This window comes from Coregonus clupeaformis, chromosome 26 (assembly GCF_020615455.1).
Source record: "Coregonus clupeaformis isolate EN_2021a chromosome 26, ASM2061545v1, whole genome shotgun sequence".
Classification (NCBI taxonomy): domain Eukaryota; kingdom Metazoa; phylum Chordata; class Actinopteri; order Salmoniformes; family Salmonidae; genus Coregonus; species Coregonus clupeaformis.
In genome coordinates, this window is record NC_059217.1 from 25,494,441 (window position 1) to 25,508,262 (window position 13,822).

General features: G+C 41.5%; 2 protein-coding genes across 11 annotated transcripts in view; one reads left to right on the plus strand and one right to left on the minus strand.

The window, feature by feature from the left end:
• Positions 1-704: 704 nt before the first annotated feature.
• LOC121540230 (replication factor C subunit 4) lies at positions 705-8,589 on the minus strand. 2 transcript variants are annotated; one of them, XM_041848928.2, is made up of 11 exons: positions 8,242-8,589; positions 6,705-6,825; positions 6,407-6,485; positions 4,441-4,520; positions 4,186-4,305; positions 2,659-2,802; positions 2,366-2,486; positions 2,135-2,260; positions 1,922-2,002; positions 1,189-1,302; positions 705-1,072 (listed from the first exon to the last, which is right to left on the minus strand). In XM_041848928.2, exons 1-11 carry the CDS (start codon positions 8,270-8,272, stop codon positions 977-979), a joined length of 1,113 nt encoding a protein of 370 aa, XP_041704862.1. In that variant the 5' UTR covers positions 8,273-8,589; the 3' UTR covers positions 705-976. The 2 variants fall into 2 exon arrangements, with proteins under 2 accessions (XP_041704862.1, XP_041704863.1); XM_041848929.2 differs by lacking the exon at positions 8,242-8,589 and adding an exon at positions 7,054-7,175.
• Positions 8,590-11,176: 2,587 nt separating this feature from the next.
• LOC121540227 (guanine nucleotide exchange factor DBS) overlaps positions 11,177-13,822 on the plus strand; it is a 70,600-nt gene continuing 67,954 nt past the window's right edge. For 5 of the 9 annotated variants that reach the window (XM_045207792.1, XM_041848919.2, XM_041848922.2 and 2 more), the window contains exon 1: positions 11,341-11,640. In XM_045207792.1, coding sequence (XP_045063727.1) covers positions 11,562-11,640 — 79 coding nt within the window. In that variant the 5' untranslated portion in view covers positions 11,341-11,561. Of the gene's footprint in view, positions 11,277-11,339; positions 11,641-13,822 lie in introns of those variants that run through there. The other 4 variants (XM_041848921.2, XM_041848925.2, XM_041848917.2 and 1 more) reach the window with 3 other exon arrangements.

Genomic DNA, 13,822 nt, shown 5'->3' on the forward strand with positions numbered 1-13,822 from the left:
TATGTCTGTGAAATCTCAATGCCAAACAGCAAAGGATAGCCCTCCACGGTGGTGCAGGGAGTTATGAACAGACAAAGTCAATTCTGGGACTTTCAAGTAGGCTTTCCAGGTAGCACTGATGATGCAACCGTACTGCAGAGCTCTGAACTATGGATGTTGGTGAGAAGGGGGATTGTCACCACAGACACCTCACAAACTCATGGGACAACCTCTCGGCAATGTGTAGTTGGGTGATGCAGCCTTCCATTTACAGAGCTGGCTGCTCAAATGTTATCCAGAGTCACGTCAACAACATTAAATGCTCTGCTGATTCATGCACGGACTCCTATTGAGTCTACCTTTCCACGCCTGAAGGTAGTGCTTGAAGCGCAACAACTGCCAAGCTGCCCTGATCCCTGTGATGACCCAGGCATGCTGCATTCATTCTACATAATGTGTGAGATTAATAGTGATCCCTGTATGGAGAAGTGGCTCAAAGAGAAGAGGCAAGGCCTTTCTCGGCCTTGCGATGTAGCTGCTGCATGTCTGGATGGCGCCAATGGCGAGGCGGTGAAGTCTTTACTATGTGACTACCTCCATCTACACTAGACTGACAATGTTGATCTGTTACATCTGTAATCCTACTTTTAAAATGCATTGATGTGATGTATATATGATGCATATTATGGACAGTATGTGCATGTCTGCAAAGAAGAATCCATATCTTGTTTTTTTATTCCGTTTTCTTTATATAAAAGAATATGGTTACATGTGTTTTTTTCCTAACTGACTCAGAAAGCCCAGATGTGAAAACACAGTACTTTTCTATGAAACTGACCCATGAAGTATGACTTGTACAGCACTGATTGACAAATACAGTATTTAAAGGAATATATTTAGATTAATGAGTAAAAACATACAAAAATGTATTGAAAAAGCAGTTGGTTAGGATTTATACGTAGAGGAACAGTCCATGAGGAGAGGTGAGGTTGTAGGGTCAGTTACTCTGCGTGGCTTGCTGCATGATCACAGAACACAGACTCAGCATCTGCAGGTACTCATCTGCACCATCCACTAAACACTTATCAACCACCTGGAAGAGGGAGACAAATCAATAAGACACTACTACTGTAGGCGTCGTCATCACAACATTATTGAAATAATAATATTGCCACATTAATGCAAGTTATGCCCCTTTGAAACACCTACAGCCATCTTTTCCGTGATGGCAGACTTCTGCTTGTCATTCAGCTCTTCCTCTATGATGGCTTCGTGTAGCTGGTTAAGGATCTGTGTGGCGGCATAGCCTTCATCTACCATGTTCTGAAAGTGGCAGAATGGCCTGGTGAATAGTCTGTTAGAGAGCAGCCACATTATACACTGAGTATACAAAACATTAAGAACACCTTCCTAATATTGAGTTGCACCACCCCCTTTTGCCCTCAGAACTGCCTCAATTTGTCAGGGCATGGACTCTACAAGGTGTCGAAAGCATTCCACAGTGATGCTGTCCCAGGTTGACTCCAATGCTTACCACAGTTGAGTCAACTTGGCTGGATGTCCTTTGGGTGGTGGAACATTCTTGATACACGCGGGAAACTGTCCGAGCATGAAAAACCCAACAGCATTGCAGTTCTTGACACTCAAGCTACTACCATACCCCGTTCAGAGGCACTTAAATATTTTGTTATTCCCATTCACACTGAATGGCACACATACACAATTCATGTCTCAATTGTCTCAAGGCTTAAAAATCATTATTTAACCTGTCTCCTCCCCTTCATCTACACTGATTGAAGTGGATTTAACAAGTGACATCAATAAGGGATCATAGCTTTCACCTGGATAGTCTATGTCATGGAAAGACCAGGTGTTCTTAATTTTTTGTACACTGTGTAGATCCATATGTATTGAAGGGTCAATAGAAAGCCAATGTACATACCCGAACAGCAATCTCTAGTTTTTCAAATGTGCCCTTGTAACAGATTTTAAGCAAATTGTTGATCATCTTGGGGGGAACAACCTTAAAAAGATGAATGTGAGCATGGTCAGCAAGAAGCAAAAGTTTGATACCTCTCCTTCGACAAGACTGCACACAGTGCATAAAACAGGTAACTATTGCTGATGTTGAGTGTAATACAGTTAAAGCACTCACCCCTGCTATCTCTATGACTGCACTCTCCGTGATCTCATTATCTGTGTTCAGCCGTGCAGCACTTTGAAGAAAGGTTATAGCTTTTCTCAGATCACCCTCTGAAACCTTCACCAACGCTGCAATTCCCTGCAGGAAAACAGAATTGAAGGAAAATGGAAGATGATTAATTTAAGTAAAAAGATGTGTATTTATTTGTAAAAATAAAATTTCAGAGACAGTTGCAATCATTACCTCCTTCGAGTACTTGAGATTCTCCTTGTCACAGATTTCTAGCAAGCGCTCTTCTTGGACCTGATTGGCTAGAGGTTTGAAGCGGAATTTGGAGCATCTGGATGTCAAGGGCTCAATAATCCTGAAAATAAAATCCCATTCAAATTGAGTTAGTTTAGCTACAGATTTAACATTTATTACAGCATGTTGTAAAGTGTCTCAAAGAGTTTGTATTGTTATGTAATGGACTCCCAAAAACCCCCGTATAGGTTTCATATTCTAGTGTGCCTCTTGGAATCTGAAACCCAATTGACCTGCTGACGTAGTTGCAGATGAGACAGAAGCGGGTGGTCCGGGACTCCTTCTCCATGGTGCGTCTGAGAGCAGCCTGAGCAGCATTGGTCATTGAGTCAGCCTCATCCAGGATGATGATCTTAAAGGGTGGGCATGGTTTCCCACTGTCAGAGGTAAGGAATGGAAATAGGCTTTAATATCCTAATTTAACTTGAACAAGATGCTGACATAGTTATAGGGGGTAAGGAAAGTACATGTATTATATGATCTGATTTGTTGTGTAGATTGAGCTTGTAATGAAGGTTAACCCTTTACACTCGTGGAAATTGGCCTATATGGATAGGGCTAAATTGAAATGTTTCTTCAGAAGAAATATGAAACATGCATTTCAATGGTAGCAATTTAAAGGGAACAGTTTAGAGATTATGGGGGAAATTATTAGACCAAAGGTGAGGACAACAGTTCACCTGACAAGACTGAATCCAAACATTAACACTAAAAACAAACACTGTTGATTTTGTGCATTTTACATTTACTGTATTTTTTGTTGATAACGAAATCTGAAAATACTGATGTGATTTTATTTGGCCCCCCAATTTTGAGCAAAATAAATACATTTTTTTAATTCATTGTTGGAAATAAAAAAGGACTTAAAAAAAGACCAGCAAATCAGCTCCAAGTGATTTTAATTTTTAAAATCTGTTCCAAAGTATTCCCACGCATAATAGAAATATATACTGTATGTAATTGTATACAAATGTACGCAATATTTGGAGTGATGATGTTTTAGTCATCGGTTCGGGCTTCTTGCGGTCAATTTGCAATCTATAAATTAATTGTAATGATGTTCCGGCCCCCTGACCATCCGCTTAAGAAAAATATATATAAAAAAAATAATAATAATAAAAAAATCGGCCCGCAGCTGAATCTAGTTGATGATCCCTGAGCTAAGTTATAAATACAATATTACAGTGTTAGGCTTTCACAAAGCAATTCACGAAAACAGAGTCATGAGTGCATTCCGGTGCATGTTCCGCTGCGGATTTTCTTCACAATAGACAAACATAGGCTCATTCTGTTCAGGACAACCCAGGGTATGACGCCATGTCATCTTGTAACTGTACATCAAACATAGTGATCATAAACGTTGACATTGTATATTACATGAGTTTTATGATTTGGAAATGTGAAGTGCACATTTGGAGTCACGGGTGTTTGGTTTGCTTGTAGGACATCAGAGGTATTTATTATAATCCTAAACGTCTCAACATTCAAAATACATAGTCCTCTTAAATTTATAGCATTTCCCTCACTCAGACAACAAAAACATTTGTAAAAGTTGCCCAATTAGTGGGAGGGATGGGGCAACTTCATGTCGTGCGAGGTGCTCAAGTTCAGAATGTCTGTCATCAAAACCCACACAGAGCTGTGAAGCGCAGAGCCAGGGCTCTGATGTCTTGTATAGCATGTTAGTGTACAGCCACTACATTCCAACTTCAGTGCCCAAATATGCCATTTTTAACCCCTATACAGATACTGGTACTTGCTCAGTGCGGTGTCCTGCTACAGTCAGCTGGGCAAATCTCTTGACTTTCTCTCGGACCACCTGAATCCCTCTCTCATCAGAGGCGTTCAGCTCCAGCACTCTCTGTCGGTACAGCTCTGGCCTGTGGAGAGGAACGGACAGGGAAAACTCACTGTGGTGTATACAAGCACTGTACAGCTGAAACACACGAACGCAGTGTCTGCATAAATTGGGAGTTTGCATGCAGTAATCTGGAAAGCTGGTGAGTCACTCTCACCCATAAAGTTCCCTGGCTGCAGCCAGGATGGTGGAGGTCTTTCCTGTTCCAGGTGGTCCATAGAACAGCAGATTTGGGAGCTGCAACGGAGATGATATAATATAGGTTCTCCAATCAAAACTGCATCTTTTGACCAATGGGTAAAATAATGTTAATTGTGTAGATAATCCACTAAGAAAGCCAATGATCCAAACCTCACGTCTCTATCATAATCTGTTCAAAACTTTTTGGAGTTTTTACCCTTGTAGGATGGTCAAAATTTGGGTGACTAAATAAGTGGAGGCCTGATATTTTTGTTGTTGTCATAAAACCAGGTATATAGCATTGTGTCAGCTAGGCTGGATGCTTTGTGAGAACTAAGGCTACCTGACAGGCTTACCATTGAACTCATCTTCCTTCTCAAATCCAGAGGACACGAAACAATAGAGGTAAGATAGTAAAGTGGTAACATTTCACCAAACCCACGGTTCGGCACATATTGCGGTTTTGGGGTCATGGTGCGGTTTTGGGGTCGCAGTTCAGTTTAGCGGGAAAATGAAATGCCAACAGTTCCTGTAGTTAATTTTTGATTTGGAAAAAGATGTAAAACTAACCCAGGAATAGATCATGAGCCATATAATGTAGGGCCTTTTAAAATTGGTTTTATTTTTTGCCCATTCTATTTTTCCAGGTTTCAGATTTTCCCCTGTTTTTCAGGGTTTCACACTCAAATGAAACTTTTTTTTTTTATAGAAAAACAAAATGTGAGGTTCTATGTCCACAATGCTTAAACCACATCAGGAGACCATTTGAGGTATGGGAAAAATATAAGAAATATACATTTTTGGGTGTAGATATACCATTTAATTTAGGTGCACACCAGCAAGAGCCGTGCTTGGTTAGCAGTGTTTCTGTAGCACACGTGATTGCTTAACAAATCACCACTGGAGTGAGGCAAATAATCATATCATTCTGCCAGGTATGCATAGACTACTTTGTAGTTAACATTTTTATGAGAAGGTTTTGGGAAAGCCTTTCCATCTACCAGAAGACTGTTGTTATTAACGTCATCGCTAAGGGCTACACAGTGGCAGACAAACGCACAGACAGGGGCATTCCTGCGCCGTTGCCTCTTCAAAAAGGAAAATACGAATTACTTATGTATTTTGTTCATGTGTTATCGTCATAATGGGCTAATTAATGTTCTAATCAATTCAATATATTTAGTTGATTTCCTACTAAGTTCAATACATTTCTGCTTCTACTGGGAAGCAAAAATGTTCCCAAACCGGAGATTTAAATGATGAGGATCCTCCAATTCTTGTTTATCGACCCCACCACTAACCATCATCCAGAGCTAGTTCCCAGCTGCGCCTCCCGAAAGGATAGTTTGAAATGCGACAATTAAATGTTGTATTACAACGTGCACATAGTCTTGTCCCATCACTGCAACTCCTGTACGGACTCGGGAGAGGCGAAGGTCGAGAGCCATGCGTTCTCCGAAACACGACCCCGCCAAGCCGCACTGCTTCTTGACACACTGCTCGCTTAAACCGGAAGTCAGCCACACCAAAGTGTTGGAGGAAACACCATACAGCTGGCGACCGAAGTCAGCGTGCAAGGAGTCGCTAGAGCGCGATGGGACAAGGTCATCCCAGCCGGCCAAACCCTCCCCTAACCTGGACGATGCTGGGCCCAATTGTGCGCCGCCTCATGGGTCTCCCGGTCATGGCCGGCTGCGACACAGCCCGGGATCGAACCCGGATCTGTAGTGATGCCTCTAGCACTGCGATGTAGAGCCTTAGACCGCTGCGCCACTCGGGAGGCCGGTAAAATGTATTTTATGACATAAGGTAGTGAAAGGTCATCACAAGTGCATTTTCACCCGGGTGGACACCCTATGTAATATTCAAAACAGAACCCCAGGCACACAGTATTTACCCTAAACATATGAGAAGTCACTAATGGATCTGAAGAGGATACTTACATCAGCACCCTCTATAGTCTTCTTCAGCACAGCAACCACCTCCTCTTGAAACGCCACCTCTTCCATACATTTTGGTCTACTGTAAACAACCAAACAATGGATTTCTGTGTGTAGTTGATCAAATTAATGGAGGGTTTTCTTTCTGACTAAACATAGCAAGCTACTTGTCACCAAGATATTTGCCTGCAGCTACATTAAATGGGAAGAATAACAACTGTTCATTGTGTGTCTGGATTTACATTTTATGAAGGAAGATTCACAAGGGCTTACATTACAGCTGCTGAGAAATTGAACTTACTATTTCTCTACCCAGGGGACAGACTTCTGCTTCTTCTCTGCATTGGTCCCGGCACCTTTCTCTTTCAGAGGTCTGGTGCCTTGTGTAGATGTACCTTTCAAAAACGCTTGCATGGCTCTTCCTTGAAAATAGGATTTAGAAAACAGACCACTTCCCATTAGTCACTGAGCCATACTTGACTGTCTTGCGTGTCAAAGAGGGTGACGTTCACCTTCTCTTTCTTTGACAAGCTCCTAGCTGGCTAAACAATAACAACCACCAGTTAGCTAGCTCCCAGAACAGTTTGCAAGTAACAGTTAGCTACTGATTATCAGTAGCTATTTAGCTTTGGTATTAAGAACTAACTTACCCAAAGTTGCTCGAAATAATACTTTACACTGTTTTAAAGAAATAGTTATCTGTAACTAGATAAAATGCGTTGACATGTGTGGTAGCTTTCCCGCTCTGACGGAGAAGATGTGACGCCTTTTTCTGCCTACGACATCAATCTTTTTCCTCCAATCAGAGAGTTCTTCTTCTTCTTCTTTGTTATAATGGCGTTCGCAACAATTTCATGTTCATTCCGCTCCCTACTGTGCGGGTGGATAATAAAGATCCCCAAAAAGTAAATAATGCGTGGTAAAAAATATTCATACAAACTATCAATAATAAGGTTAAACTAAGCAAAAATCAACTTGTTTTTCTGTCAAAATCCAAATCAGGTCCCTACACAGGCTCTGATGGATCCTGTGAGGGCGCGAAACGACATTTTCTGGTGACAGTCCTGGTAGTACTTCTGCCATAGGGCGCGACATTTTCTGGTGACAGTCCTGGTAGTACTTCTGCCATATAGTCTTGGAGCCCCAAAAACTTTTCGGCTACAATTTTGTCCAGCTTCTTTGACTCTTGTGCAGTACAATTAATAACTGTGTCTATAACTGCTACAAAATCCACCTTCTTCACAATGAGTGTATCCAGATCACTTGATTGATGTAAAACATTTGCAACTGGTTGTGATTCATTCACCACCATATCTTCTTCAGTACTGTGGTCTCTTGCCCCTTCACATTTAGGAGGTCTGCTGTACAGCCCTGATCCTTGACCTCTTTCACCCAAACAGGGCACTCAAGGAAGTACGGAGTATGATCCCCACCACAGTTGCAACATTTTCCATTCACAGATTCTTCAATAACATACTTCTCCCGTCTGCAAACATTTGAACGTGGCCATATCTTTTGCAATTCCAACAGCATTTGTGTGGTTTGGACACAAATACTCTCAACGCACACCTCACATATCCAAGCTTCACATGTGCAGGTACAGTTTCCTCTAGCTCTCGAAAGCTTTTGGCAGCATTCTGCCTTGCAGTCCTTCTCCCTACAGTTCTCAGCCATTAGCTTCGCACACGATTGCCTCATGTGAACCAGGATACAATCCCGACGCTGTTTTAACGTTTAGAAATGTCAATAATCATCGCTTGTGATACGGCTTTCGAAACATATGGCCCTTATCTTTCATCAGCTTCAAAGAATCCTTCAAATAAAAAAGATACACTTACTGTAGCAGTTTTGCACAGGTTGCAGATCCATACAACTGTGGGTGCCTCCATTTGATGAAACTACACCTCCTCATACACAGGTGTTTTGGAGCATACTAAATAGCTAATTAGCATAGGTGGTCGCCTCTTGTCTTCCTTCGGTTGTCCGTAAACAAGCGCTGTAGCCCTAACCCTATCAAGGTGTGTATCAATTTAATCTTTCATTTTTTGAAAATTACTTCTCGCTGAAATTAAAGATAAAGTCCTTATGCTTCCAATACCGTACCACAAGTGAAGCGTGTTAACGTTCAGGTTGAGCATCGGGAATCTTAACAAAACTCCCCCTACAGAAGACGCCTTCATCCAATGAAACACCATACAGCTGGCGACCGAAGTCAGCGTGCAAGGAGTCGCTAGAATGCGATGGGACAAGGTCATCCCAGCCGGCCAAACCCTCCCCTAACCTGGACGACGCTGGGCCCAATTAATGGAACTAAGGGTGTTTTCACATATAGTCCTCTTTAAAGCTAAATATCTCAGTTATCTTTGTATTCACACTGCCCTTGCCTTTGAATGAGGATTCAACTCTTTTGCCAGTTCATTTCACCTATTTTGTGGTTCGAGTCCTCTTTGCATTCACATTGCTATGTTTAGAAAGGAACCAAGATCTTTTGCCAACATTCACTCAATACACTCTGGGCTTTTACAAAGTGCAGGACATGCCATTCCATCATAACGTGTTATCGGACCGCTAGATATACCTACTTACATTTTGGAAGATAAGATTGCATTTAGTTAAAAGATTAGACATAATTGTAAACCGAAGATACTATTAAGTGGTCCTCTGTAGCTCAATTGGTAGAGCATGGCGCTTGTAACGCCAGGGTAGTGGGTTCGATCCCCGGGACCACCCATAGGCTAAGTAAAAATTTATGCACACATGACTGTAAATCGCTTTGGATAAAAGCGTCTGCTAAATGGCATATTATTATATATTATTATTAACATGTAAATATTATTGATAACAGAATAAATAGCATTAGAATAACTGCAGATTAAATAATCCTGTAATTAAAAAGTATACACCCAATGTAGGCTACTGCCCCTTTAAGCGGCTAGTATTGATTTTGTACTATATGTTGTCTTCTCACATTATTCAAACCCCACATTCGAATAAACAACTGATGAAGCTCTCTTAGCCTATAGATCACATATTGCAAATAAATAATCTGAACAAAAAACTCCACACATTTTGTGGAATTTCTGTGCATCCATGACAATCGCTAATTAATATCCAAAAACAGCGTGTTCCCCCCGAACCGGCACATCATATTCTCTCTTTTGTGCCACTAATGTGAGTGGGTGGTTATGGTAGAGGAAACGGTGTTGCAGTAGTCTAGTGTGTGGCGTAGGAATAATGACTAGCGAACTTGGGGAGCTTTGTGTTCACATTGCGCTAAAAAAGGGAACCCGACTTAGAATTCAATTGAACCGAACTCAGACCACCTCTCGAGATGGTCTCCGTTCGGTTCGCTTCGGGGCTTTTTTGAGAGGTCTGAGTTCCTTTGGAGTTTTCACACACTGCACACACAAAATCACTGAAATCACACTTGAGGACCCAACTGTGAAAACACCCTAAGAGTCATGATCAAGGGCTAATGCTGCCTTCACAATAACTGGGAAATCGGAAATCTCCGACTTCCGAGCGTTCAGGACAACTGGGAACTCGGGAAAACGATGTATGACTGGGAAAACTCGTTTAACAGTCATCCAACTAGGAATTCCAAGTCAGGAACTCTGGCATCTTTTGCTGCGTTCAAAACAACTGGGAACTCGGAAATCTGACTTCCGAGCGTTCAAAACAACTGGGAACTCAGGGGGGAAAAACTAGCTCTGACTTGGAAAAATCATTTTGAAAGGTAATCCAACTCGGCCATCGTTCTAGAGCTCTGACGTTATGATTTGACCTAGTATTTTTTCGAGTTCCCAGTTGTTTTGAAAGCACCATAACTCCTTTAGCAGGCAATGGGCAATTTTGCCAGATCCAGTGCACTATTCTTATGTTCTTCATTTACACAATTAACCAAAACAAGGCTGCTTCTAGTCACCTTGATTGAATCGACAATCAGAGAGTTGAGCGACAGTAGCGTTTCAATAGTCAGAAGCGGCTTCCTCTCCTCCGTCTCCTCTTCATCGACACTAGGGAGGGTCATTGCTGTTGTACTAGGAATGATGTATGTGAAATAAGTTAAAATAATACATTTTCATTCTGATAATATGTTATGCCTCTCATCACCAGTCACGACCATTTATGCGTCACATGATCGAATCCAGTGGTAATGGAGTGGAAACGCAGATGTCTACTGGGCGGCTTCTCAATGCTGTGGCAATCGCCACAATGCAACGCAATGGCGTGTGGTAAAAAGATAATGCTCTTGGCTTGCACGTTTGCTTTCATCAAAATGTGGTACAGAATAGTAGAGGGATGGGTTGCCGTTATTGGTTTCAAAACCACAACGAAGGGTAAATAGCCTATTGGTTTAGTTTTGTCTGAGCACAAAATAACAATGTCAATTGAATCATGCTTTCTTTCATGACATGAAAATAGGAACGCTAAATGTATTAATAGTCATATCTACATATTTTAGTTTTTGTATGCTAGTAATGGATGACTTGAAAATAAAATCCTTTACTTACAATATTATATTTTAAATTGATATATTATTATTGAATATCATAATTTGATTTATGTTATATTGTCTACCATTTAGACAATACTTTTCATAATTAATTAAACTATAATAATAATAATAATAATAATAATGAATTAAATCATTTTCTTTAAACAAAGTTTTCGTCATGTCCCATACGGTACTTTAGCTCCGTTTTAGTGGCGCTATATCTCCAGGTTTTGTGTTAGGGGGCTAATGGATTCCCTATCTCCCCAAGGCAGGTAGCGGCTCTCTTTTGCTTCCTGGTGTCTGACTCAGCCTTTATTACAGCAAGCCGAGCATCTGCCTGAGAGCGCCGTAAAATCCTCCTGATTGGCTCACCCAGTGAGTGTGTGTGTGTGTGTGTGTGTGTGTGTATGTATCCATCCATTATTAATAACGCACACACACATACTATGCTACATTGTATTGTAATTTTTGACGTGAAGAGATCTTTTCAGTGGAGTTAGAGGTATCCTCAGACCCTGAAGTTGCTTCCCTTCTCTCACATCATCCCTCAGAGGTGCTTGCGGACTGGGAGTGGCACCAGGCATTGTGTGTGGAGGGTGCCTCAGCCTCCTGTGACGGAGCGGATTGACGAAGGAGAGTGGATGCTGCCCACACCCTGAGATGCTCTGCTGGCTGAGAGAGGATGAGATGTCTCTGCAGGAGTTCCAGCAGCGTGTGGACTGTGTCATCACACATGTCGGTGAGTGTCTTGTCTTCATCCCTCCATGGGCCATCAGCCACACCGGGGGTGTGGGGAGGGAAGGGGGATACCCAGCAGCTGCTCCCTGCATGGTCTCCCTATTCCAGACAGCATCTTTAGAGATGCCTAGATATGAAATGCTTGACTATAGAGATAAATGTGTGAATATTTGGTCTAAACGGAAAGAAATGTCAGATTTGGGCTGATCATTATTGTTGCAATTTACACTCAATTTACATTTTACACAGTTCAAGGTCAGAGTCAGCCTTACGCAAATAACCCTGAAGTATGTTGTTTTCTAGTACTCATTTTTACATTTGACATTTCAGTAATTTAGTACACTCTTATCCAGAGCGACTTACAGGAGCAATTAGAGTGAAGTGCCTTACTCAAGGGCACATTGACCGATTTTTCACCTAGTCTGTTCTGGGATTCAAACCAGCGACCTTTCGGTTACTGGCCCAACGCTCTTAACTGCTAGGCTACCTGCCGCCCAAAATTGGGATCTGGTTTGTGGATTTATATTTTATTCTTGTGTAGATTTATAATGGACCCCCACACCAGTCAGACTTGTCATTCCATTTGTCTATTCTCTGATAATCCCATCCCATTCTTATTATGAATTTAATTGTAAATCACTATAACCACATTTTAGAGCTAATATGTGTATTGTCATGGAGATATATATACAGTATTTACCGTCATCTATGGGTTTCATTACATATTTTATGATACTCAATGTTATTAGCCACAAGACAGAAAAACCTACTATACATCTCTTTAGATTCCTATTTCCCCCTCTCTCAATTCCTCTTGTTTTCCCCCATTCCATATTCTATGTCCGGGTCTTCTGGGCTGGGCAGAGGAAGTAGGTTATTGTGCCATGTTGGAGATTGTTACAGAGTGTCTTCAATCGCTGCTCTAGTGAGGCAGTCAGGCAGCAGCCATGTATTGGGGAGGGGACTGTGCAGGCAGTTACCATAGAAACTGAGATAGCCCAGGCTTGTGTGCATTGGCCCTATTGATTTATGGAAGCATCCTCCCTTGTGTTGCTGTTTGCATCTCTCACGCCCCCAATTTATCAGAGACCCCCAATAATTTCACTATCACACCCGTAGGGTGCGCTCTGGTCCACTCACCCTTTGCCCTACACAAAATGCATCCATAGACTTGGAGGTCCTCCTCCTTTACTCATTAACCATAATTTAATCATTGTCAGATTATAATAATATAATATTTTTTTGTGTATGGGTGGTCCCGGGGATCGAACCCACTACCTTGGCGTTACAAGCGCCGTGCTCTACCAGCTGAGCTACAGAGGACCATGTTATATGGTGAGCGTTATAGATTGCTGTCGTCATAACAATTTATTATACCTATCTGACCTAAATGTCCCCACAGTGTTCTTAATTAAAGGTTCATAATGAGCTTCCCTATACAGAAGATGAGACTGACGACAGTAACGTTATTCTGCTAGAGACACACCCCTCTGTTCAACTGTAAGGGATGTAGAGCTGTGCAGATTCAATCACTATTTGACATTAAAAGCGTGTGTGGGAAATGGTGAGCTGGGCAGCTGATGTCAGCAACACTACATCAGAGATATTAATTGCAGTTAAACCTTGTAACAGGCTCCATGACTCACAGAGAGCAAAAGCGAGAGATGCAAGCCTTATCTGAGCTCTCATTGGTGGCAGGTGACATCATAGTTGCCGGAATGTGAAGGCTGTGTAATTTAGGGTAACGGCGTATGGATTTCATGAATAATTCATGATATAAATTATGTAGCATTCAAGCGGCTGACTCCTCTTTTAAACAGAGTTATTAGAATGATCAAAATACAGACCATAGTCCTCTCACAGCTCTTCCAAACAAATTATATTTACAGGAAAATACATGACCTACTTGAAATGGACCTTCAAATAGTTTTCAGGAAAAAAAGATCAGGCACAAGTATGTTATGTTTTGTTGCCTCTAGCAACCAGGGAATTACAGTAGGACATTGCTTCTTGTGTAAAGGGCAATCCTCCCCAACACATCCCAATAATATCTAATATGAAGAATTCAATCTCCAAATCATATAGGAAAATATAAACTCAGTATTACATGACTTAAATTCTTAGCCTCATAGTATGCAAAGATTTTGGCCCAGTGTAGCAGTAACCCTAATTTCAGGCTGCCC

Coding starts and splice junctions, on each gene's coding strand:
- LOC121540230 (XM_041848928.2), bottom strand. CDS start 8,272: ATGGATCTGCAACCTGTGCAAAACTGCTACA. Junction 2,261..2,365: donor ATCTCAAGTACTCGAAGGAG/GTAATGATTGCA, acceptor GTTTTCCTGCAG/GGAATTGCAGCGTTGGTGAA. Junction 1,303..1,921: donor AACTAGAGATTGCTGTTCGG/GTATGTACATTG, acceptor TGCCACTTTCAG/AACATGGTAGATGAAGGCTA.